General features: G+C 31.7%; 1 protein-coding gene across 10 annotated transcripts in view; it reads left to right on the top strand.

Moving 5' to 3' along the window:
• The window catches only part of LOC145245952 (phosphatidylinositol 4-kinase type 2-alpha-like), a 350,661-nt gene that overhangs the window by 242,516 nt on the left and 82,879 nt on the right, over nucleotides 1-25,266 (top strand). For 7 of the 10 annotated variants that reach the window (XM_080107716.1, XM_080107714.1, XM_080107712.1 and 4 more), the window contains one exon: nucleotides 14,872-14,922. The exons of the other annotated variants lie outside the window; for them this stretch is intronic. In XM_080107716.1, the coding sequence (XP_079963842.1) occupies nucleotides 14,872-14,922 (51 nt within the window). The remainder of the gene's footprint in view (nucleotides 1-14,871; nucleotides 14,923-25,266) is intronic. 10 annotated transcript variants of the gene reach the window in all.

The raw sequence follows: 25,266 nt of genomic DNA, 5'->3' as shown, positions 1-25,266 counted from the left end.
AAACATATTTATTGCATATCATTCTTTTAAAGTGTCCTCACGCCGAGATTGCATTTTTGAAATTCAGCAGCTGTGACAATCGGGCTTTATTAGGGTGTATTCCAATTCCTGCTGTATCTGATTCTTTGAACTTGAAATCATAAAAATTGGTCAGTCACTTTATAAGATGTATAGCAATAACATACTGAATTTTTCAGTCTACGACAATTTTAAATGCCTGGGAACTTATTGGAGGCACTTCATATCTTTTTTGGTCTGTAACTAACTTATTGTTGAAAGTGAATTGGTTCCTCTTAACTTATGTTTTTTTTGTCTTTTAGTGTAAGTTGCGATCAATTGCTATTGCTTGTTTTTGTTTTCTCCAGTTAACGAATACGATTGAATTTAGAAAAGTAGTTATTTTTATTTATTTATTTTAAGCAATTCTATAATTGGTATGTAAGAGAGAAAAGTGGAGACAATTTTCAGTTCTCTGGTAAAATCATTGTACTATTCCTCTCCCACCAACGATGTTTTTGCACTGTCTGACGAAAAAACCTCTCTTTCAACAGATTAACCGTACATTTAACCCCCCCCCTCAAAAAAAAATAACAAGGCAGACAATAAATAATTTCTTTGCATATGGCCACGTGGACTTGGGGTTAGTGGTATGATTAAGGAAAGGCACATTCTTATGACTTTTAATCTCAATATGGAACACTACCACTCAGAAGTTTATAACATTTATTCAGATTCTTATGTGGCATAGGATAAAATCTGATTTTGAGATATATTCAAACAAAAATAAAAGTTAAATTAAATTTTAACTAGAGTCATTGATATAGTGGAAGATCCTAACATCCCTGAAAACAGATTACTCAACCTTTAAAAGACGCTAGAAAGGGGCAACCGGACAAGGATTAAGTAGTCTTGACACTACGGCATTCAAGATTCATTCGAGTGTCAATATCTATTTGTTACATTGTATTGTTGTACAATAAACTTGTTATAACTTACTGTGTGTTGAGTCTCATTATTTTATACTGATTATATTCCCTCAAGGATATATCAGTTATAAAAACACATGCCGTTCTGTAATCTTATCACTAACCTTAAGTCTGGGTAGCAATAGGAAAAGAAACCTCTCCCTGTTTTATTTGCTTTGTTTTTGTAACATATGGTTAACCTCATAAGAAGGAAGCTCTTTTTTTTTTTTTTAATCAGACACTAGAAAAATATGACATAACGTTTTTTGATACCTCCATTTTACTAGAGGATCCAATCTTCATCGTACATGAAGATAGAGTAAACAATTATGTAAACATCACTTTATATAATAGAATAAATTGTACCACCTTTTCTATCTTGTAGAAAGAAAAGAAATTGATTTCTATGGAAGTTAAACTTGGACAATTTTTTAAAGGATTTTACTAGTGCAGGTTTTTATTTGTTTTTGAATATCTCTCTTGCAATAAATGTTTATATAGTCTTTTCATGAAACTTATAAATAAACTGAAATTCTTAAGTGTATATAAACTTGCCATAAGTGTTTTGATTTTGGTTTTTTAATTGCTTCAATACTCATAAACTTCCATTTTATTACTTCCTTGACCCACCCTATTCTGCCCATTCTAAATCAATTGAACAATTTAAAAAAAAATTGGATTAGCTGTTTTGCTGAACCATTCGGTTTCACCTTCATAATTCCTTCACACACGCACCTACCCCACTAATTATACACCTACCATGTTTGCAAGGCAATAATTTAAAACTCTAATCAAACTCAATGTATTCTAGTCTTTTGCATTTCCCCCTTTTCACACTGTTTTTCTCTTTGTTCCTTCTTCAGCTGCTCACTTGATAACATTAAATGCTTTTTCTTGTTTTTTCCTGTTTTTCTATCTAACACTTCTATGGCTGGTTGTTTTAGCATATTTGTTTAAATTTATACAGGTGAAACATCAATTTTCCAGCACTATTGTCTATGAAATTTTCCTGGATTATGTAATCTTTTACCAAAGAGAGTAACATTTGTTCATGTCATGGAACTGTCTCTCAGGAGAGATGTTACATATTGGGTACGGCATGGCCAGCTCCCTGGGGGATAAACAATTGACACATCCCCCTTCAATTAAATTGATCATATTCATTGTCTTGATGGGTCTTTTGTTGAGTTTTTAGCCTTTGACGATATTAGGCATTATTAGTTTCTCCCCAGAGAATAATTTATCAAGTCTATCAGCTGAAATTTGAACACTTATAATGAAGAGAAACGGGCATCTTATAAAAATATGTAACTTATTTTTAAATTTCAAAAGAACATATTTAAAAACGTTTTTAAGTTGGCTGAACTAGCTTTTTACAACTGACTGCTGCGAATTCGAGACTCCAACTGCTAAATATCTCATGGAAAAAACAGCAAAAGTGAGCATGGATGCATATTAAAAACAGATTAATTTTATTAACTTTGATGGTAATTTTGAGTTTAACCTTTTAGTGAAGCTGGTATCAGCTAACAATGATCGTTGGCTTGGCAAATTACAGGACTACCTAGGTATTAGGGTTTTTATGTTCATAGATAAAGATGCCTATTATCTCAAATGGTGTTTTTGTGGTTGTTCCAGTAATTCCGGCAAAGGGAGTTATTTAGGCGTCTGATGGTCAGTTAGGCTTTCTAGCATCTGAAAGTCGGTTTGTTTTTAGCAGCCTTTGGATGTAGATGATCTGTTTGTGTTCTGTTGGACTGATTTTGGTTTGCCGGAGTTAAGAATTCGCCTGTGGAAGTTTTATGTTCAATAGAAGAAACAAGTAAGCTTGAAAGAAAATGAAGCTTCCAGTATATAGGGACTGGCAAGTAAGGGGGGGGGATTTGCTGCTTATTAGATTAGTTGGGGGGGTATGTATGTCGAAGGAGCACAAGTGTTATGAGTTCATCAGAGCACATTCCATGAAAGTAATTGTTTTTTTTATAAGGGAATAACTACTTATCAAGGCTCAAAGACCATTCGAGAATAAGGGTTAATGAATGTAATGTGGTAATTTAGTAATCGTTAATGGTGTAAATTGGGTAGAATTTGGATTATTTAAAGGGACAGCTCAACAAGAACTTGTTAACATTGAACTTGAAGGCCACCATATTGTAATGGGCTGGGAAGCAGGCCAATGGAACAGTATTGTAAGTACTCGTAAAACAAGTAGAGGGATGTAATATTGTGGCAATGGGGCAGAGGTTGAAGCTTAGCTGAGAATGCGGGGCTTATTGGATTTGATATTCTCTATAGATCCTATGTAAAAGTGAGATTTCTTGTTGAAAAGAATACCAAAAGAAAAACAGCATAGCAGACAAGCATTAAATTAAGTTCCTTATAAAGAAATAAGGTTTATATCTTAACATAAGCAATGCTGGACTTGGTTGTTAGAAATTGTTGGAGACACATATTGTGAGAAACATTGCCAGCATTTGACTCTGACGACCTTGGAAAAGCAATATATATTTACTGAAACTCAGTACCATGTTTGTGAAAGATTTAGAAGTAAGCAACTTCTTTTTGTCTAGATAATGAAGGTTGTCTACAGGGAATGTAAATCATAGAAAGTTGACTGAGAATAACTTTTGAATAAGTTCTCCATGTAATGATCAATGCACAAACAATATTATCTAATACATGTTTGTCGACTTTTGAATCCAAAAACTTGCATTGAAAATTACAATTACTGCCTTTATCCATATGTGATTATGTGCTTTTTGGTTGATGGTATTGTTTGCACAAATAATATTACTAAGTAAGCGATTTAGTCCATGGGACTGGATATAAACAACGAATACCCCAAAGTGAAAAATGAGACTTGTGTAGAATTCTTTATTTCCAACTCTGCAGACTAAATCATTTGTTTAGTAATAGACTAAACAAGCTTGTCATAAATGTCCAACAGTCTATTTTATCACTATTCAATAATACGTGGGAAGATTTTGGTTATCATCTTATTAGTAGAATATGTGATCCTGAATATGATTCACACTGCTCAGACGTTAACCCTCATGATTTTTATCAACAAAGTTATCTCAAATATGTTTATTGAAACAATTTCCAGCTTATTTCAGAATTGAAAAGAACATTCCCAGCACAAATCAGTCATGTCCAGATTTGCTCACAGTGCTCATTTGAAGCATAACATTGAATGGCGATAAAATAAAAACTGTTGGACATTTATGATTTGAACTTGGACAACTCAAACATGAGCTGAAGTTTATTTGTATCAAATATGGTTTGATTACAGATAAGAGGGAAAATTTTATTAATGATTCATAAGTGGCATTTTTTTTTACAGGGTCACCTTGTATTTAACAAAAAAAGAAAAAGTTCTATATAGGTGAATGTGAAATTCATCTCTTTCTCATATCAATGACTGGTTTTTGTCCGTCTTTTCCAGGAAAAGGATAATTTTTTTTTTAATTCTCTTTTATTGATCTCTGTTGCCCAATGTAGTTATGAATGCAATAACGGCTGTTTGGATCAATAGTTATCCATTATTAATGCTTGTTAAGTTTGCTTTCGAGTCATCAGTCAGTCAAGAGTTGTAGCGGTTAAATTAAGTTTCTATATTATGTCGGTCATTTAATTCATTACTTTTGCCTAATGTTGCTTACCTCATTCTTAGGACTAGAGTGGTGAGATATAAATAGTGATTAACAAATAGTTTTACATTATTGTTAGCGTTGTTAGAATTCAGGTCAACAACGGTCTGGCATATAATTGTTTCAGGGACTTTGGAATTATTTATATATATATATATATATATATTAGAGCATTACAATATGTCTCTTATTCAGTGCTTTTCACCCAGGTCACAAATAAAGGTTCAACAAAAACATTAATGTTTATATTTCTTTTATAATGGTGTGTGTGTGTGTGTGTGTGTGTGTGTGTGTGTGTGTGTGTGTGTATATATATATATATATTATTTTTTATATTATCCAGGCCGGTTTCATGTTTATTAAGAATGGTCAGTGGTTTATAAATCTGTACCTCTGGTCAAATGATTTCCATCCTCCTATTTACCAGCTTTGCATAAAACTAAATATAGTCCACCTTTGTCTTAGCTGTGTTCTAAATTTCATAATGATTGGGTAATTAAGAATTGAATCCTATTCATAAAAATAAATATATACACATACCTTACTTCATATGAATATAGTTATCCACAGATAGCTGTTTTGTCATTTACAACCCGTCAGTGTATGACACTATCATTTGCCAGGGGAGAGTTACTTGGTTGAGGAAACCAGCTCCCCGGTGTTAGACACGATATCAAACAATAGGCACATGGAAACATCAACGGAACAAGATGGCGTGGACTATGATCGGCTAGGATGGGTCTCTTTTTGAGTCTTTGCATCAGCGTTTCCATCATCGGCATTAAATGTCAGGGACTGCATGCAAAAATTTAACACTTGTATAGAAATAACGAACAAATGCATTTTTTATAAAAGTATATAATTTATTTTACATTTAACACTGGCGGAACATATTAAATTAAGAACCGTTGAGGCCCGACTCATGAAGCCAAACTGCAATGTGCATCTGTCATGCACAAGTTGCAAATTTCAACTGGTTAAAAAAATACAATTATAATTCAATTCTCTTTCTTCATTGAAAGAGAGAGAAAAGGAGTGAAAGAGAGAAAAAGAGAAATATACGTTTTAATTCACTTTTTTTTTTTTTGTTTATTTTCAAATTCAGCTACTCGCATGCAAGGCTAACCTTTTAAAGGCACCTCAAATTTTTTTATTTTATGAAAAACGTTAAGCGTCCTGTTTATTTTTTAATCATTTAATTTTGACTTTTATACTTCATCATTCCCCATCTTTTTTTCTATTTAAAAAACAAAAACAAAACTCATTGTCTTTGTTTTCAACGATTTTTTTTTTTTTTTAAATACTCATTTGATTTTATTAACATTTTCTAAAACTTTACTTGTTCTTTATTTTTCGACAATTCTTTTCTGTTGGTGACAATTTCTTTTTGCTCTTGTGCATTTATTTATTTTATTTTATTTTTTTTCAAATTTTTTGGTCTTATTCAACAGCTCTGTTTTGTAGTCAGCTACTACCTATAGTGTGGGAGAGGGGTAAATTTGTCTTGGTTGGGGTTTGTCCAGACATTCTCTACGAGTTGGAGTGTTTGACTTTTTGTGTGATGGGATTAGTCATTTTAAGTCCTTTCTTTTCCCAAAGGGAAAAGTCCCCTGGAAAGCTGACAATTTTTCTGAGGCTCTTACGGTCCACAACTACCTGTGGTTTGGATGGGTGGGGGGCATATTGTAAGCGTCTTTGTTACAGGTTTCCGTTTTTGAACTGGAGTCCAGTGCTGATGGGGGTGGATTCCTTTTTTGTTTGTTAGAAACTGCTCTAACAGTATGCGTGGATGTGGTAACTTAACTCTACCATTGGTATTACTACAGAGTGGGATGTTCACCCTTCTAACCATTAGTTGGTTAGGATAAAAAGTTATTTGGGTTTCGTTTTCTTTGCAACCAGTCTGTACCCAATCTCAACTCCCAACCCCATGCCTTTGTTGCGTTCTTGCTGAAGCATACCGACAAAACTTATAGCTTATAGCATTACAGTTGCTGTAAGGTTCGGTTTTGAGTACCCTAAATCTAGTCCCTGATACGTGTTAATGCTATTTATAATAAACTATCATTTAGAAAGCTTCTTGTGGCTATTTTGGAGTTGCTCATAGAACATTTTGCTAGCTGTCGACAAGGCCTCTAATAATGTTGCCGGATTTGATCCGACCACATCCTCCTTGATAAAAGGGATTATTTAACACATCTATAAAGAATTCAGCTAACTGCACTTGCACACCTGGACCTTCCCTCATCTCTGCATCCCTATAAGCTAACTTGGCAAATTTGCGAGTTCCTCTCCTTGATCTTCTTTTATTCTTATTAGAGCCATCGGTAGCATTTGTGAACTTGCCGTACTAGGCTGCTACTTGATCAAGCAGATCCTTACTGGTGCAGTTTGGATGATCGATAAATTCTCCGATCATTTCCGATACTAGATCGTCCGTAAAATCGTATGCCAGGTTTACTGGTTCTGGATCTGTTAGCTGGTAGACCCACTCTTTCTTTTTCAGAGTTGCTAGCCATGGCCTAAAGTAAAATGGTTTTCCAGTAAAGATTGGGATCTTCAATCCAACTGTGAGAACTTTGTTAAATTGGGCTTGGTAAGTGTTAGCCATTTTGTCTAAATATATATTTTTAAATAGTCGACATTTAAACAAAAAGCCCTATCCATAAAATAATTTTCACAAATTATTAAAACCAAAATTTGCAGAGTAAAAAAAAACAAAAAACAAAAAGCAGAGGAAATAGTCACCTTTCTTAGCTTTTTTTGGAGTGCTTGTGTTTTCTGTTTTCTCTGCTTGGTTGAAGTGGCTGTTGAGTTTTTGATTTGTCAAGTGGTTGACTGTAGTTGTTTTCAGTGGATTTATCTTTGTAGGGTCATGCTTATTCCTATGCGAGGAATAATACTGGTTTTACATCATCAATATGATACTATAGTTTGCCACGGTAGAGTTACTCGGTTGAGGAAACCAACTTCCCGACACAATATCAAATGATAGGCACATAGAAATAGCAATAAGTCGAGATGGCGTTGACTATAACCAGCTGGCATGGGTTTCTTAAGTCTTCTTTGTATTGTTACGGGCAGCGATTCCATCATTAGCATTAAATAGCAGGGACCACAAATTTTTCAGAAATTCCAAAATAATAAGTGATCTAAAATGATCAAAATACAAAATTTTATTGCTTTTCATGATGGGATACTTAAAACTACATGGAATCTATCTGAAAATGTAAAAATGTTAAAGTAGCAAAACTTGATGAAAAAAAAACGGTTCTCCTGAAAATCACTGCACATCAACAAAATGCAAAGCACTTGTAATTTTTGTTGATATGTCATCTAAGAAGGTTAAGGAATGCAAAGGATATAAAGTTGTTTCAGTTTCTTGTTTCATTATACACATTTTAGAATTCTGGGTCAAATTTTTTTTTTTTTTTTTGTTACCTTTCTTCAGAAAACTGGATGACTTATGAGGCTTGCTCTACTAGTGTTCAACTCAATTTGAGTGTCACAAGTTTGACTATAATCAGTGCAAGGGACTTGAGAATCTATCAGACTTGGAGCAAGAAATTGTTGAGAGATTGTTGTGGAGAGCTGGACTGAAATAAAATGAAGGTGAATTATCAACCATTTGCTTCCATCACAAACAATAATTTGGAGATGTGTTTGAGTGTAGAGCAAAGACCACCAAGAATTGTAGATTTTTACAACACAAGAGGTCAAAGGTGAATGACCAATATCTTTGCAAATGGCAAAATATCTGGAGGCAAGAGGATATAATGTAATACCAGGTCACTTTCTTTGTCGTCAGCGCACAAAGAAATATGTGAGTCTGACAGTTGACATGATGGATCTAGACTATGAACCTGTGAGTTCTCTGAAAACTTCACAAAAAACCTTGAATGCGAAACTGGTATCCATGGATGTCTCCCCTGTAGTTCTACACAGTGTTGCTTCTTATAGCCATGTTCATAGCGTCAAAAGGAAGTTTAAAAAAAAACTGTTGAAACATTCCAAATTGATATGTCCATGGTGATAAAGTTGGTATTGACGAACTGACTGTGCAGAATTAATAATGCCCAGTGAAACAGACATCAAAGAAAAAGCAGCAAAACTGGATCAATTACATTATCTGATGAAAGAGAAGTTAAAGTGCTTCAACTCCTGATCAAATCCAAATCATGACACTTGCTTCTGATTCCTGGTTTCATGCATATAGCTCCAAATTCTTCAAGGTGTCTGAGTATGTTGTTCGAACTGCCAAAGAACTAGAAAGAACAAATGGTATTTTGTCAAAACCTAACTCTAAAAAAGGGAAACGATTTTCCCCCGGAGACAGTCGACCTGATAATGCAAATGTATGAGAATGATGAATACAGCCGCCAAATACCAGGCAAAAAAATTTTGTTAGTATAGCAAAGGGTGTTCGCAAACAAAAACGCTTGATAGTTTGTAATTTGCATGAACTGTATGTTGCTTTTGAATAGAAGTATCCTGATGTCAACGTGGAAGTTTCCGAATTTGTGGAGATGGATCCAAAGTGGTGTGTTTTAGCTGAATCTGCAGGTACACATTCTGTTTATGTTTGTAACATACATCAGAATGCAAAACTTCTTGTCGGTGCCATGAAGTGGAACATCACTTACAAAGATTTGATTTCAAAGTTACTTTGTGGTTCTTTTAATAAAGAGTGTATGATGCATCACTGTGAAAACTGCCCTGCTAGAGAAGCAGTGCAGAAATTCTTGGATGAGGAGCTGTATGATATGTTCTCTGATGAGTTTCATTTTAGTCGATGGGACACAACTGGTCATGCAACATTAACATACGCAGAATATAAAGATTTGTTGATTGACACTTTTGATAATCTTAATAGACACTCATCTCTAACAAAATGCCAAGCCAGATACTTTAATTAAAAGAAAGAGAATCTTTGTTCCAATGAGGTCCTTGTTCTGGGAGACTGCAGAAAACTTTCAGTTCTTAATACAAGACGAAATTCAAAGTTATCATTGGAGCAAGGAATATTGCATCCTGTACCCAGTGGTGATTTACTACTGAGATTCTGATTAGCAGCTAAAGCACATTTCATTGTTTTATTCCCAATGACAAAACCCATGACACTGCATTCGTGTATCAAACTCAGACACTGACTGTTCACTTAATCCAGACCTTATTATCGCATGTGAACAAATAATAGCTGCAGGGCTCAATATAAAAACTTCAAGAATTTCATCAATTTATGATTGCATAAGGAGGACTTTGGTATTGAAGGTGAGTGGGTTTTCTTCGTCACCAGTCCTCTTGTGATGAAATTGATTGTTCAGTAAAGCGCAATGTGCCTAAGCGGTCACTCCAACACCCTCTAAATAATCAAATCTTTGATTATAAAGCTATGCTTGTTATCTGCCAGATGTCTGCCATCCGTTTCTTTGCGATCAGTAAAGAAACCATGGAGAAGGTGAAAAAGTCGCTTGAAGCAAGGTTTTCCAGTGCCAGGAACCAGAGCTAGTCACCTTTTTGTACCATTGCCAACATCACAAATTGCCCATAAGTTGTCCAGTGTGGATGAACTATATATTGATATTCATGACTAACTTGCCATCAATTTTTTTATATTTCTGACATCACACTAATCCAATATATAAGACATATTTATAACTCTTTCTGGTGGGTTAGTATCGTGACTGAAATAAATGCAGAGGAAGGTGGTGTAACTGTCAAGTTCATGCATCTCCATGGACGACACAAGACATTCAGTTGGCTGTAGATTCATGATACATGGTTTGTTCGCATCAAGAAAATTCTTTGTGTTGTATCCCCAACAACATGTACTAGAAGGACATACACGATAACTGACCAAGAGTATCAAAAAACCATTTCTGCATCTCAGTGGTATAAAGAACACAGCAGCATGTAAACGTTGAATGCTGACTTTGGTTGTGAAATCCACTATTTTCTGAATACCATTTTACTGCAAGTGTTTTATCTTTAATGGACGCCTGTTTGAAGATGAAATTTATGGAATTTGGCATGAATGCCCCCCCCCCCCCTGATTTAACCCCATACAGATCGAAGCTGGTTATTTCCCATTAAGGTACTTCCCAGGGAATAGTTCAAGTTTGTTTTTGTGTATGAAATAGTTTGTTTGCTCAGATTGCCATGTTTTGTATAAGAAAAGGGAACAAGGGGAGGAGTAAAAAAGGTGGAAAATCAGTGTACATAAGTTTTTGAATGGTCTCAAGACTTTTTAAAAAATCTTTACTTTCAACAATGTGAGTGAACAAAACAAGAACCTTTAACCATTGATGGTCAAGACACAATTTAATGTGTGAGATAAATATACAAAGAAAGCTTGTCATGGGAGTTCAATACATGTCTAAATTGATTATCACATCCAATGAGAGGAGCGAATATTTTTCATTATTATCAAAAATATACACAACTTTCAACAGAAACTGTAAGTGAATGAAACAAGAACTTTTAACCATTTTTGGTCTAGAGACAATTTGTGTCTAAAAAACAAAATATATATGAAAAAAGTAATGCGTTACCATGCCAGCCACACTCTTTTTATTTGATTTTGGGGCACATGTGGAAAAATCCAAAAATCCTTAATATCTCTATCAGGCTTCATTTTGGAGAAAATCTGATACAATTTTTGGATTCCTTGGTTCAACAAACTTACCTGGGTGAATTTTTAGGGCCATACGATCTCTCAATCAGAAAATATTTAAAGAAATGATATCACGAAATTGTTGCCCGGGCGTCGCATCATGCACCAAAACACCAAATGATTTAAATCGGAAACCGCTTGGAGTTATGTGCTCAAATTTTCAGGATTTCTTAGTTCCTATATTGTCTATCTGCAGTGCAAATTATAACCAAATCTATGGATGTGTGTGTCAAGCCCTGGATGATTTGACACGGAATAACCCTGTTGTGTTTGCTCATGAAGAGCAGATTATGACAATTTCTTGTTGCTATGTGTTATCCCATCCAAAGAAGGAGGTAATGCTTAGGGATGGGAGGGGGGAGTTGTCTTACGATAATAGAACAAATACTATTATTTTGCCTCCCCAGGAAAGTCATGGCAACAGAACAGATACTACATTATTTCCCTCCCCCTTCCAGTGAATTAAGTATTGAAAGGCAGTCCATTAATCTGAAATAGTATAGTAAATTGAATAGGAGGGAGTATAATAGCACATATTTATATAAGTAATAGGACCAACTTCAGATAGATATCAAAATTTTATTAGTAGTAAATATTATATTTTTATGCATTAATAAGTCCTTTTATTTAATGTAATGCTAAATTCAATGCAGTGTATTTATACATTATATACGCCTTTCCTTTTCTATAGTTACTAGCAGCTCAGCCTGGCTTTGCTTGGGCCCTATGTACTGTTCATAACTTGCCCTACGTGTGAATAAACTTTATGTAAGATTTCAAATGTTTAGACCAAAATTTGTCCGAGTAATTGCGTAAAAACTGCAGAGGTCAATTTTAAAAAACTTTGACCCCAGTTTTGACCTCTTAACATTTATCATTTTGGCTTCAAACCAAAATATAAAGTTTTACCCATATCCAAGTTACTTACATCTAAAATTTCAAGTCTTTAGACTCAAAATTGGCTGAGTAGTTTGCTAAACACCGCAAAGGTAAAATCTTTTTAACTTTGACCCCTTGGCAGCTCAAATTTTCGACCCAAACCAATTAAAAAGCTTACCCTATCTCTGAATACCCTTTATGTAAAATTTCAACTGTTTAGACCAGAAATTGGCTGAGTAATTTGGTAGAGACCGCAGAGGTTAATGTTTTTTAAACTTTGACCCCAATTTTGACCCCTTAACATTTATCTTTTGGGGCTCAAATCAAATTAAAGTTTGATCCATGTCCAAGTAACCTATATTTAAAATTTCAAGTGTTTAGACCCAAAATCGGCAAAGGAGTTTGGTAGAGTTTTCAAAGGTCAAATCATTGAACTTTGACCCCTTGACAGCCAAATTTCTGGCCGAAAACTAATTAAAAAGATTTTCCCTAACTTCAATACTCCTTATGTCAAATCTCGAGTCTCTATACTGAAAATTGACAGTTATTTGGTAGGGAAATGTACAGACATTTTCACTTTAATAGATATATAGATTATACACGCTCATTGTATGTAAACAAACTATGATTTGGAGACTGAAATAAGAATGAAGAAAAAAATGAAAAAGCGACAACCTTATGACCAAACTGGATGTCATTGTTCTGCTTGTTCATGAGAAATAAGCAGTGAAGTAAGTTGAATTTATGTTAAGTTTAATACCTCTCGTTGGAATTTTTCACTTTTGAGTGCTTAATGGCAGCAAGGAAGGCAGAGTGGAGATTCACCATTATCATCATTCAACTTGTGTAATAAGGATATCTAAAGGCACTATTGCATCACACCAATTGAAGACAAGATGAGGATTGTTTGGACATGTCAAAGGTTAACAATGGCATTCTCACAAAACTTGTCTTTGCATTGGAAGTTATCGGCAAACAACCGAAAGGAAGACTAATGGTAAGCTGGGCAGACCCCTTATTCAAACGGTTCTGTAAAACTGGTCTTCATAGACCAAACATTTGATTGTGTCATAGACAAAACATCAATCATTGCAGCCCTTGACATTAGGATTAGTGCTAGTGTCCCTAATTGCAGTTGATGCAGAGTCCAACTGAAGATGTCAATTCGTATAAGTTCACATTTTTTTTTTTTTTTTTTTTTTTTTTTATATTGTGGACCTTTTTTTAGGGTCGGCTTGAAGTTTGGATGCATACCTACACCAGTTCATGGGATTTTTGTTCCAATATATTTATAAAACATATCCGGTAAGAACCATGGTAGCAGTAAGTGTTAGGCAGAACACACCAGAAATGAACTGGGGTCTAGTCAGTTTGGTTTTGGTTTTGTTGGGTGTGGTTGGGTCTCAAGCCACGTTCACACTTCTCCATGCTTAGTGACACTAGCCTGGTTTCCTTGGGATAAGGAAAAAACATTGTAATCTTTCACTGTCTGTTTAGTCACCATTTCTGCTCAATGTTTGTACTTTTTTATAAATGTAGACATATGCTATGATTTTGGATGCTAAACTCTTGAAATGTTAATATATTATCTGGTTTTCTGTTCACAGCACTGTAACGTTACATTGTCAGCTTTCTTCACCTGCTCTCAAGTGGGAGGGTCAAAGGTGGAGAGAGATAGTTTTAAAATTGATGTCAAATCCTGACATCGCTTTCTACCATGATGCAACTTTCTATATAGCTTTAAATCTGCTCTTTAACTTGTAGGATTTTCCTCTTGCTCCTTACTCTAGGCTGATGTGAAAAAATCAGTTTTTAATATTTTTATATATTCGCATCTAATTTTGTTACACAAATAGTTTGACTTTTGTAGTATGCAATTCAAGGCTATATTGAAGATGTTAACTCCTGAATGAGGTGACCAATTTTTCACGTCTGCCTTTTTAGTGGTGGCTAATCCAAGTTGTCTTCTTTTGAAATTTAACCATGCAAATTATTTTTGTCTGCTCCTTCAATATCCTTTTTTCAGGAGTTTATTTTTTACATTTTTATTTAGAAATGACTTACCTTTATGGGATACTAAATAAAACCGTTCCTCAACTATTTAAACAAAACAAACAAAAAAAAAAAAACTCAATTCTATCACTAACACTAAATCCGGGTGGCATCAAGTCCCTCTTGCAAAAAAAGTAGTATTCTAAACGAATCGAGAAAAAAAGTTGCTTATACAAGCTAGTATCTTTTTTGAGGGAGGGTCATTGCCACTCAAACTCAGGGTTAATCATACGGCTGGGGAGTTATCAGTTGCTGAAAAAAAAAATGCAAATCTTTTATCATAATTTGGGATATTTGCAAAGTAAAAAAGTTTTTTGAAGAAATCTGAAAAAATCAGAAAATAAATGAAAAATTATTGAATTCTCCATCAACCATAAAATCGAGTATTCTAATTAAAAAATGCAAAAAAGAGGAAGACATAAGTCAAAATAAAGAGCAGACAATGATGACTTGAGAAGCAGATAAAACTAGTTGCGAAAAAATGGCTACCTGATTTGAGAGCTAACATCTTCAACACAGCCGAATTAAAAAAATAAAAAGATGGTGGAGGATTACTTTTTTTTTTTTTTTTTTTTTGATGGTCTAATAGCACCAAACAATATTTTATTCATACTAAAACTAAAACTAATTGTAATTATTTTATTCTTGAAAGTTTGGCTGGAAATATATCAACGTGAGCCACATCGAGAGAGACAGTTCTGAGGTATTTCTTCTTGGTTTGAAATGCATGCGCTTGACTTTTAGGCAGTATTAGACTCAGCCCAAGTAGCCTGAGTGTTTTAGTTGCCACAGGTTTATTATGACACCTTTGCACTTTTAGAGCCATTAAATGCACAGGAAGTCGCTATTATGAAAAAAGAAAATGTTTTCTAAAATAATCTAGTAGTCTCCATCAATATCCTGTTGTATTCCTTCTGTGATGCATCTTATTTGGACTCCCTAGGTTGTATTAATCACCCACTCTATAATAAAGACCAATATTTATTTTGTTTGTATATAAATAAGTATATGGACTTTCATCTGATCATGCAAAAGTTAGCAAGTGAAACATGTTCTTTTCTAGCTCATGGACAAAGCATTTCAAGTGCTAAGGGAAAGTGAGAAAGTAAATAGCAAGTTTGACAACCTCCTCACATTTATCTGAAATGAATTTGGAAAAAAAATCCTCCATTCTATAATAAAAGATCAATGGTGTAATTTTTTTCTTGGGTTCAGATGAATATTTTACTAATATATCTAAATAAGTGAACACTGGCAAAGCATAATTTTTCCCAATTGATTGGTGGAGGGTTTACATTTGTGTGTGTTATATATATATATATATATATATATATATTAGTGCCCTGGCAAGGCCATAGGGGAGACGACCGAAGCAACAAAACCGAAGCTAGCTTGCCAAGACACTGTATATGCAAATGTGGGCAAATTTGGGTATATTTTATTGGGGTGAGAATATAGGCTTTTTTTTTTTTTTTTTTTTTTTTTTTTTACCAATTGTCATAAGTTTAACCATAGAATAGTATAATCTTCAAAAAGCCTTCAAATTTTCATGTTTCATCCCATAAAGATATGAGCATTTCAATATTCAATTTGGCTAAGAGTGTGTGTGTGTGTATATATATATATATATATATATATATATATATACCACCTTTTTTGGCGGTTTTATAAGTTCAAAATATCGGCGACTATTGATCAGAATTTAACAAATGAAGGCTCGTTGGAAAGCTATGTGGCATTTGCCCTTAAGGTCGCACATTATAGGTTCAAAAAGTGAGGGATCCATTTTCTATATTTTGTAAAATGAGTACCTTCTTTTGACCACCTTTTTTTGAGGGGGGACTTATTTTTTTTAGGGGTGATGTTTATCGTGGCCTGGTAGACCAACACAAAACCTACCATAAAAACTTGTTTTCCTTAGGTTTTTGGGTGTGCTAAAAACTAATATTGCTTTTAAATTTCATGCAAATAAGTATATTTCTAGGTATTAAGTAAAAATATGTGTGCACTTGCATGTAAAACAATGGCTACCACTTATAACATAAAGAATTACATTGCTTCATACGTGGAAAAATACTTATTTGCAGAAAATTTAAATGTGATATTAGTTTTCAGCACACCCGAAAACCTATGGAAAACAAGTTTAAGGTAGGTTTTGTGTTGGGCTACCAGGCCACAATTAAACACCACCCCTAAAAAAACAAAAAAAACCCAAAAAAAAACAAAAAACAAAACAAACAAAACAAAACAAAAATGATGCCTATAAGGTGGGTGTTCATTTTTTTGTTAAATTAATATAGAAAAGTGATCCCCCACTTTTTAAAACTATAATTTCTTCATGTCTTGGAAACTACTCGTTTTCTGGGATTTTAACTATGTTCATTTTCAGCATTCTCGAAAACTTATTATAGTGGTAATTTTAAAGGATTTTTTGTGGATAGAAAGATACTGCACCTTTATCAATGTTTCAATCATAGTCAATTGTTTTCCTAGTTTTGCTTATGAATTACAAAATATCTGATATTTCCTCCAAACCACTGGCCTTGATGGAGGAGACTAAAACTTGCTGCTGTGGTTTCATTGATTTAAAATAACAAGAAAAGGATTGATTCGAAGTATTTCTCAAATGTTATATCTCTCCTCTTTGGTTTTTATATATAAAGGAAGTTTCAGTGTATAATGATTATTTGATACTGGAGATATTCATAATCGTACCTTATTTCCAAAAGAGGGGAGATATAACATATGAGAAATATTTGGAATCAAGTCTCCCATTGCTGTTATTTCAAATCATTTGAAACCATAGAAGTTTTAGTCTCCCCTCTATCAAGGCCAGAGGTTTTGGGAATATATATATATATATATTGATGTCTTTTTAAACAAATGCAATATCATTGTAGGTACTGTATCAATATCTTCGTTGAAAAAGGCCACAGGAGTTGTTGAAAATTTCCACTTCTGCAATGGGAAGGGGGAGAAAAATATGTCTATATTAAATTATATATCATACTTAATAATCAAGTCAAATAAAACTGAATGTTTCTGTTATGAACAAAACAGTAAGTTGAGATGATATATAAATTTTTTTAAAAATTATTTTCTGCAGTAACATTACAACAGAAGTATTTGTGGACAAACATAAAATATTTGTATATATAATTATAATCCAATATTTATAACTAACCTACCTGTGTCCTGGCATTGCCTAGGAATTCAGAGTAAATGACAAAATTTCAATGCTCAAACTAGAATTAATGATGAACAATACTGCATGGTAATAATAATGATAATAATAATAATACGAAGACCAATAATAACAATAATTGTAATATTACCATTACTACTTACAGTAATAACGTTATTGATAATAGTAAGAATAATAAGAGTAATACCAAGAAAAATATTGTACTAATAGCAATACTCATAATGATATTAATAGAACCATAGCAATAAAAGTAATACTAATAATGTTAACCAAGAGAATAAAAAATACTAAAGATAATGTTAAGGAATAAAAGAAAAGTATTACTAATGATAAATCAAAATAATAAAAAACAAAAATAGGAAGAATGTGGAAAATTAAAATAGCAATAACAATATTAATATCGCCATCACTACCACGACCAGTAATAATAATAATAATAATAATAATAATAATAATAATAATAATAGTTTCAGCTTCGACTGGCACCACACTAAATCGTTGTTTACAGTATTTTTTTTTTTTATTGAATTGTTAGGTAAAAGTGCAAAATAGTTTTAAAAAGCTTGGTCTGTATTCTGCAGAAGTACCTGTTACTGTTTTCATTTTTAGTATAGATATAAAAGGAATATGAACTGCACGGTTTTTAAATATAATTTTCAATGTAAACGATGAAAAAATAAAATTTCTTTTGAATAAAAACTTTTTCGGGGTGGGGGAAGACAAAAAATACTGTGGTCATACCCCAGTGTGAGTGCGTCTAAATAAATTTAATGTTTACGGTATCTTATCAAATTTTTCGGTGAATGTATATACCTTTTTAAATAAATAAAACTATTTTTTTTTTTTTTTAAATAAAAATATGAACCATGCTACAATACCTTTTTATTAAATTGTTAGGTGAAAGTACAGAATAGTTTTAAAAAGCCCTGTTTGTAGCCATAATAATGTTAAAATCACTATCACCAAAAATAACAAAGCCTGGTTCATATTCTGCAGAAGTATCTGTTAATGTTTTATTTTTTATATATATAAATAAGAATACGAACCATGCTATTATGATTTTTCAAGTTTAATTCAATGCTTATGATAAATGATTTATTTAAATTATGGTTTTATATTTGAAAAAAATTTAAATTAAAAATAGAAAAAGTTAATAGATGTTATAAGAATTTTTTGTTTAATTCAATATATTTAAAATCGCCACTGCAAATGTTTTTTCTGTGTTCGAAAATACAAACTTCTATTCTGAAAAGCAGCTGGTTCTAATGCTAATGTATATGTCGAACTGCTTGTCGTCTATTCTGTCATTCTGTTAAACTAAGCATGAAAGAGAAACAGTTGTTAATTTAAATTTTTAGTCTAAAATAATGTTCAGTGAATGACTACATTTAAGAAGGCGAATAATTTTTCAGTGGTATGTGGCTATATATGACTATAAATAAAAATACCCACTGATTTTGGGTTCCATGGGAGGATTTAATTTAATGAGGGTAAAATATTTGTTACTACCTATATGGGGATTACATGTTTGAGAGAGGGAGTCAAAGAGGATAAATTGTGATGTTTATTAAATAATGACGAAATGTGCATATTCTTGTGTGAAAACATGCTGCAGTAATTACTAGAAATGGTGAGTGTAAAAGATTTGCATAGGAATTGCTTTGTTTTCCTATAGTGTCAAAAGTGACACGGGGGGGGAAAATCAACTTTTTATTAATGTAGAGATTGTTGTTTTGAGGATATGTTAGAGGATGCTCAATATTACAAATAAAGCATAAATAAATTTAAAATTATTAAAATGAGAAGTTTATTACTTTGAAATGTCTGATTATAAGGGCTTAAAACTCTTCAAATCTTGTCTGTGTAAGAAACAATCTCTTCAAAACCTGTCAATTTTTGGTCTAAAGAGTTAAAACTTGATATATATTTGGACCTGTGAAACAAATTCGATTAAGTTCTTAGCTGATAAAAATAGCTGCTAAGGGGGAAAAAATTGGAACTTGCAGACATAAGTTAACTGTGTAAGTTTAATATATTTTCTATGTATGCATAAATATAAATTTATATGGTAAAGTCAGTTAATATTTAAAGTTCTGATGGCCATCTGTTGTTAGCTAATGTGGTAACAAATAATGCTGTTATGTTTTGATTCTGATTAGTGGTGGGACGATTAATTGGAATCGTTAATCGTAAGAATCATGTATATTGGGCGAGTCGGAATTGCATCGTTAAAAAATACCTTAGATTTATGATTCTTTCATTACGATTCTCTTATATTTTGAAGTTGAACTGTTTGTTTAAAGTGAGATTAATGCTGTAAAAAATTTATAAGAACGTTGGTACTTCTACACTTTATCGCCGAAACTGGAGACGCCATTTTATTTCACGTACCTGTCATTGAAATCCAAGGCAGAAATCAGTATTTTAAACTATGACCAAAGTTAGAAATAAATAACGAAAAAATTAAACTAGACTGGAAAAAGGGGTTAAAAATAAAAAAATAAAAAAATATGCAAAATACTATAAAAACCCATTGAATTTATGTCAGCCTATGTTACAGTAACATATATTGAGCGAGTTTCTAACAGTATTTTGTCTTTTTTTTATTTATAACTCCTTTTTACCAAACTTACCATCTCAAGGAGAGAGTCGGGCACCATTTTAAATTTTCCAATACATTGGTAAACACTGTTTTTCGAGCTGAATAAACATGTTACATTAAATAAAAACACTAGAAAATCATCCAGTTAGGTAGAAAAGTAACTTCCCTTGCCTTTTGATAACATTTATTTGTTATATATTTGTTTTTTGACAACTTTTTCGAATCTTATAATAATAATAAAAATAGATACATACAATAAGATATATATATGCACAAACTTAAACAGACTAAAATCTACTGCCCTGTTTATTAGTATGAATCATGGTTGAAAAGTTAAGAAGCATTTTAATATATTGCTTTTTTGTTTTCTCTTGTTTTTGTTTTAATTTTTTTTCCTCTTTTGGGGATTGATAATTTTTAAATGGCCTCGGTTTTCCTTCAGTCAATAAAAATGTGAAATCCGGTTTATAGCATAAAGTATTAAAATCGAACTCTTTAGAAATTGATATTTAAAATAATTTAAAATTTTTTATGTAGCTCATTAAATCTCAAAATGAAAAACTTTAAATACATTAAAATGTTTAATATCAAACCGTGAGCCATAGAGACTAATAAACAAGGCACTCAGTTGCAATATTACATAACTAATTATTTTTGTTTTTAATTTCTCAAAGGCTTATATCGTGTGTGTGTGTGTGTGTGTGTGTGTGTGTGTGTGTGTGTGTGTGTGTGTGTGTGTGTGTGGTTTGTATTTTGGGGGGGAGGGGGTTATAAATTGCCCATCTCAAAGCAATACAACATATTACATTAAATCAAATTCTATAATTTTTCAAATTGTGAATATAAGCAGCTTTCTATTAATGTTGGTAAATATATAAATTTTCTTGAAAAAGATTTCTGCCTCAACAGAAAAATGTTAAGCATTTAAAATGTTTAACCGGAAAATTATTTTACCAAAAATTATTAATATTAAACTATAAAAACGAAGATATTAGAATTTAGACAAAAAATATTTTATTTACACTCAATCAAATGTGCTTTATGCACTAATAAAAATGTAATTAGCATTTTGTTGCACTTTTTAAGATTTTAAATATTTATAAATTTTCTCATAAAAAATGATTATTATATTGACTATAAGTTTTTGACAAGAGAAATAAAATGAATTGCATATAAAACGTTAGAAGAAAATTTTTTTAATCATCTAATTATATCAATAAATATTGTCGGATTTTGTAAATAAATTTTGTAAAAAATGATTATTTATTAAATTGATTTAAATCTATTTTATTTAAAAAAGAAACAATTGAAATATTTAAAATCAGTAAATTGTCAATATATTTTTATATAAAAAGTATTATTGGATTCTTTTTAATTTGCAAAAAAAAAAAAAACAAAAAAAAACGATAATGAAAAAATGAAAAAATAGCAAATAATTAATAAATTTTGTCATCATGAAATATTTATTTACATACTACAGACATAATTTATATATAATTAATTATAATGAAGTAAAACATGTTTTCTTACCAATATTAATAAAACAATCGTTTTTATGACAAAATTGAATAAATTCGCTGATTTTGGATTTTTTAATGTTTTTTCTTTTACAAATTAAAATTAATCTAATAAACGTATTTTTATTATGACAAAATTTATTGATAATTTACTGATTTTAGATTTTTCTTATGATTTAATTTTTTTTCTTCTAATGTTTTATATGCAATTCATCAAAGTCTTAAAAAGTGCAACATAATGCTAATTACATTTTTATTAGTGCATAAGGCACATCTGATTAAGTGTAAATAAAATATTTTTTTAAATTCTAGTATCTTCGTTTTTATAGTTTAATATTAAGTTTTCGGTAAAATAATTCTCCGGTTAAACATTTTGTTGAACATTTTTCTGTTGAGGCAGAAATCTTCAAGAAATACCTAACTTTTTAAAATTATATTCATCAACAACAACAGAAATAATAGCATATTTGGATCACATGAAAAGTATCACATAATGCAATATTTACAAAAAAAAAAATTTAATTTCTGAGTTCAAATGATTCATAAGAGTGCCATCGTTCGCCTGCAGGGATGCAGTTACAACTTTATACCATGCTGAGGTAGTGATTGGATTTTAAGGGAGAAGGCCAGCACTAATGTTTTTGCCCTTTCAATTGGATATATGGTCTGATTTTTCTCAATTATTTGTTTCTTTTATATTTTTCAAAAGAAATGCCAATATTGTTGGACATTTTTGAATGAAAATTGAAATTATGGGAAATATTAGTGTTACTGATAATATTCCTAACAGTGCAAGTATAATGCCCAAAATAAACTTTAACAAAAGTGTGCACAATAGCTGTTTTTAGATTGAAATTTGTGCAAAAATAAATTTAGTCATGATCATGAAATGCTACATTGCATCCTATGAGCAACACCATCACAATCACATCTTTAGAGGAAGGAGTCCCTATTTTTCTCTAAATATTTAGTCCTCCCACTACTACCAGTTGTCACTGGCACAAATTCTACATGTTTCACAGATTCTGTGACACCGACAGTAACTGGCTCATAGATACATAGACCTAACATATTCTTTCTAATTGCCGATTCATACATAATAAAGACTTCCTCACCAAAGTCTGTCCATTCTGATTGCCTGAGCTCTAAAAATTCTTATATTCTGGAATCAATTTATTCAATTTAAAAGTGAACATTTACTAAGATTAAAATATGACGTCACTAGAAGACCTCTTATTACAGCTGGAGTCAAGTTTATTTAATACATAAGTCATTTCAGGCATGTTAATCGAAAATTACAAGAGAGCAAATCATTAAATAAACGTTAAATAACCTGTATACTTGTTTTCTTTTACTAAGTTTAAAACACGCTATCTGCTATAAGAATCACCTCTATTGTTGTCAACGGTCATGATGATGCGGTCGTCTTTGTCAAAAGAACAAAATTTTTCAGGACTTTTATCAATTAAATCCAAACAATTATCAATGAAATGCGTTAGTTTAAAAGATCACATACCTACACAAACACAAAATATAACTATAATGAATTCTTAACTCTGGACTAAATTGAAAAGGTTAGCTCCCAAATATTTGCATTCTTTGTATAATGCTGAAACAAAAAAATATGGAAGTTTGATGAACAAAATAAAACTAACTTATTTTGGTTTCTGCAGCATATTACCTTTAATAAAATTTTGTAGTTTTTTTTCATATTTCTTTTGTTAGAATTACATAATTTTTTTTTTTTTGATAAAAATTGTAATCAAAAACGCGATTATTTGGAAGCTGAACTCTACAATATATAAATAAATTGAAATGCTTCGGTTTAAAACCTCACCAATCTACACAAGTACACAAAATATAACTATAATGACGTTTAAAATAAATAAATAAATGTTTATATATTTATACACACACTGTTTTTCCTATGTGACTTTTTTGTTTGTGAAAATCTGGCTATACTAAACAATTTGGCCTTTTTTGGCCATTTTTCTGAAAGATTTACCGACAACTATTTAGAGTATGGTAACTCGGTTATGGTCAGCTATTGGATATGTTTACCCTTTTAGAACCTTTAAAACATAACTTTTAGATTTCAAAATAATTTAAAAAAAAAAAAAAGAAAAAAAAAAATTGAATCGGATTAATGCTGCCCTTATCATTTATTTTTTTTATTTATTTTCCACTCATTCATAAATTTTACAGGTTTAAATTTGGAATTATAACGTCCTACTACAGTGAACACACATTTTTTGGTTAGTCTCGTTGTTAATGCTGCCACTAGCATTTACATTTTTCTTTGATTTTTCTATGGCGCTTATAGAGTTCACGCTTAGCTTTCACATTACCAAAATACCTTAGAAAAAATTCTATACACTTTACCAACATTTAAAGGCTAGAGGCAGCATTAACAACTAATATGAAAAAAAAACAGTGTTCCATTCATTAGAACGTTATCATTACAAACTGATTCCCGACTATTACAGTCATTAAAAATACTACCTTCAATTTCTTTTTTTAATCTGAAAATGAGGTCTGTACTCGATGATAATTGTCAAAAAAAAAAAAAAAAAAAAATTACGGCAAAGTTAAAAGGAAAACTTCGTCAAAATCAAATCCCCATGTTAAGATTGGGTTTATATTATTACTTCGGCACGGTACTTTCATTTTGCTCACAGACCCCAGTGCTCTCTATTTTACTGGCATGGCAGTGGCTCCCACTAACAACGTTGGTATAATTGTTTATTTTTTTTATATACAGGTGGTGTGTGTGTTGGGGGGGCATAATTCCACCAGGCAACGCTGGTACATGGGTCCTGCTAGTAGTGTATAATCGAACTAGAGCTCTTTATTTAACATGATATAATCCTAATTCATTCAAAAAACGTTTAATTTACTATTGCTGCCAATTTTGTAAATATACACATTTATATGTAAAATTTACCACATATTTACAAAGAAGCTTCATCAATCAAGCTGAAAAAAAAATGCATCTAATATTCATTTAATTAATAAAGACGTTTTATTGTATATTCCCTTTTCTCTATTTATCACTCCGATCAAAATGAATACATTTCTTAGACTATTTTTTTACGTTTAAGTTTATACGTTGTCCACCATATTTATTTGCTTTCCATTATGTTTTTATATTTAAAAAAATCTGCAGAAACAATTGGTTTTAAATTAATTTTTTTTTTTTGTTGAATGAACTAAGATTATATTATGTTGCATAAGTTCCTATAAATCATCAGATTAGTAAGTGATCAACTCTTTTCTTCTATCCAATGTCACGTGGTTCTGCTTAATCAATCAAAGCTTAGTGTTTATCTAGCTGTCTTTATTGTCATTTGCACTCCTTTTCATATATAGTATTAGTTTTTATAGAAATGTATGTTCTGTTCCAAACTGCATTGAGGACATGAGACAAATTATTTGCAGAGGAAACCCTTTATGAAAGAAATATGTTGCCATGTCCAATGCTGTTGTTCAGCACTTTTATGGAGATCATCCTTTTTACATTGTCCAGCTACCTTTTACTTTCAGCCATGCCAAAACAAAGACATCCGCTCGAAGCACTTTCCAAATGTCATAACTGTAAAATCTGTTGGACAATGAATTCAATTTCTTTTGTGGCAAAAAGGATTTTGCAGATGCTATTTTTTTTCAAGATTACCGTTTAATTGTTTAGGAAAAAAAAAATGTTTCTATTTTCTTTTTAAAGAT

The sequence above is a fragment of the Euprymna scolopes genome, chromosome 23 (genome assembly GCF_053919585.1).
Source record: "Euprymna scolopes isolate OS-2025 chromosome 23, ASM5391958v1, whole genome shotgun sequence".
Classification (NCBI taxonomy): Eukaryota; Metazoa; Mollusca; class Cephalopoda; order Sepiida; family Sepiolidae; genus Euprymna; species Euprymna scolopes.
The sequence above is the reverse complement of the archived record's forward strand: the minus strand, read 5'-3'. Positions and strand labels throughout refer to the sequence as shown.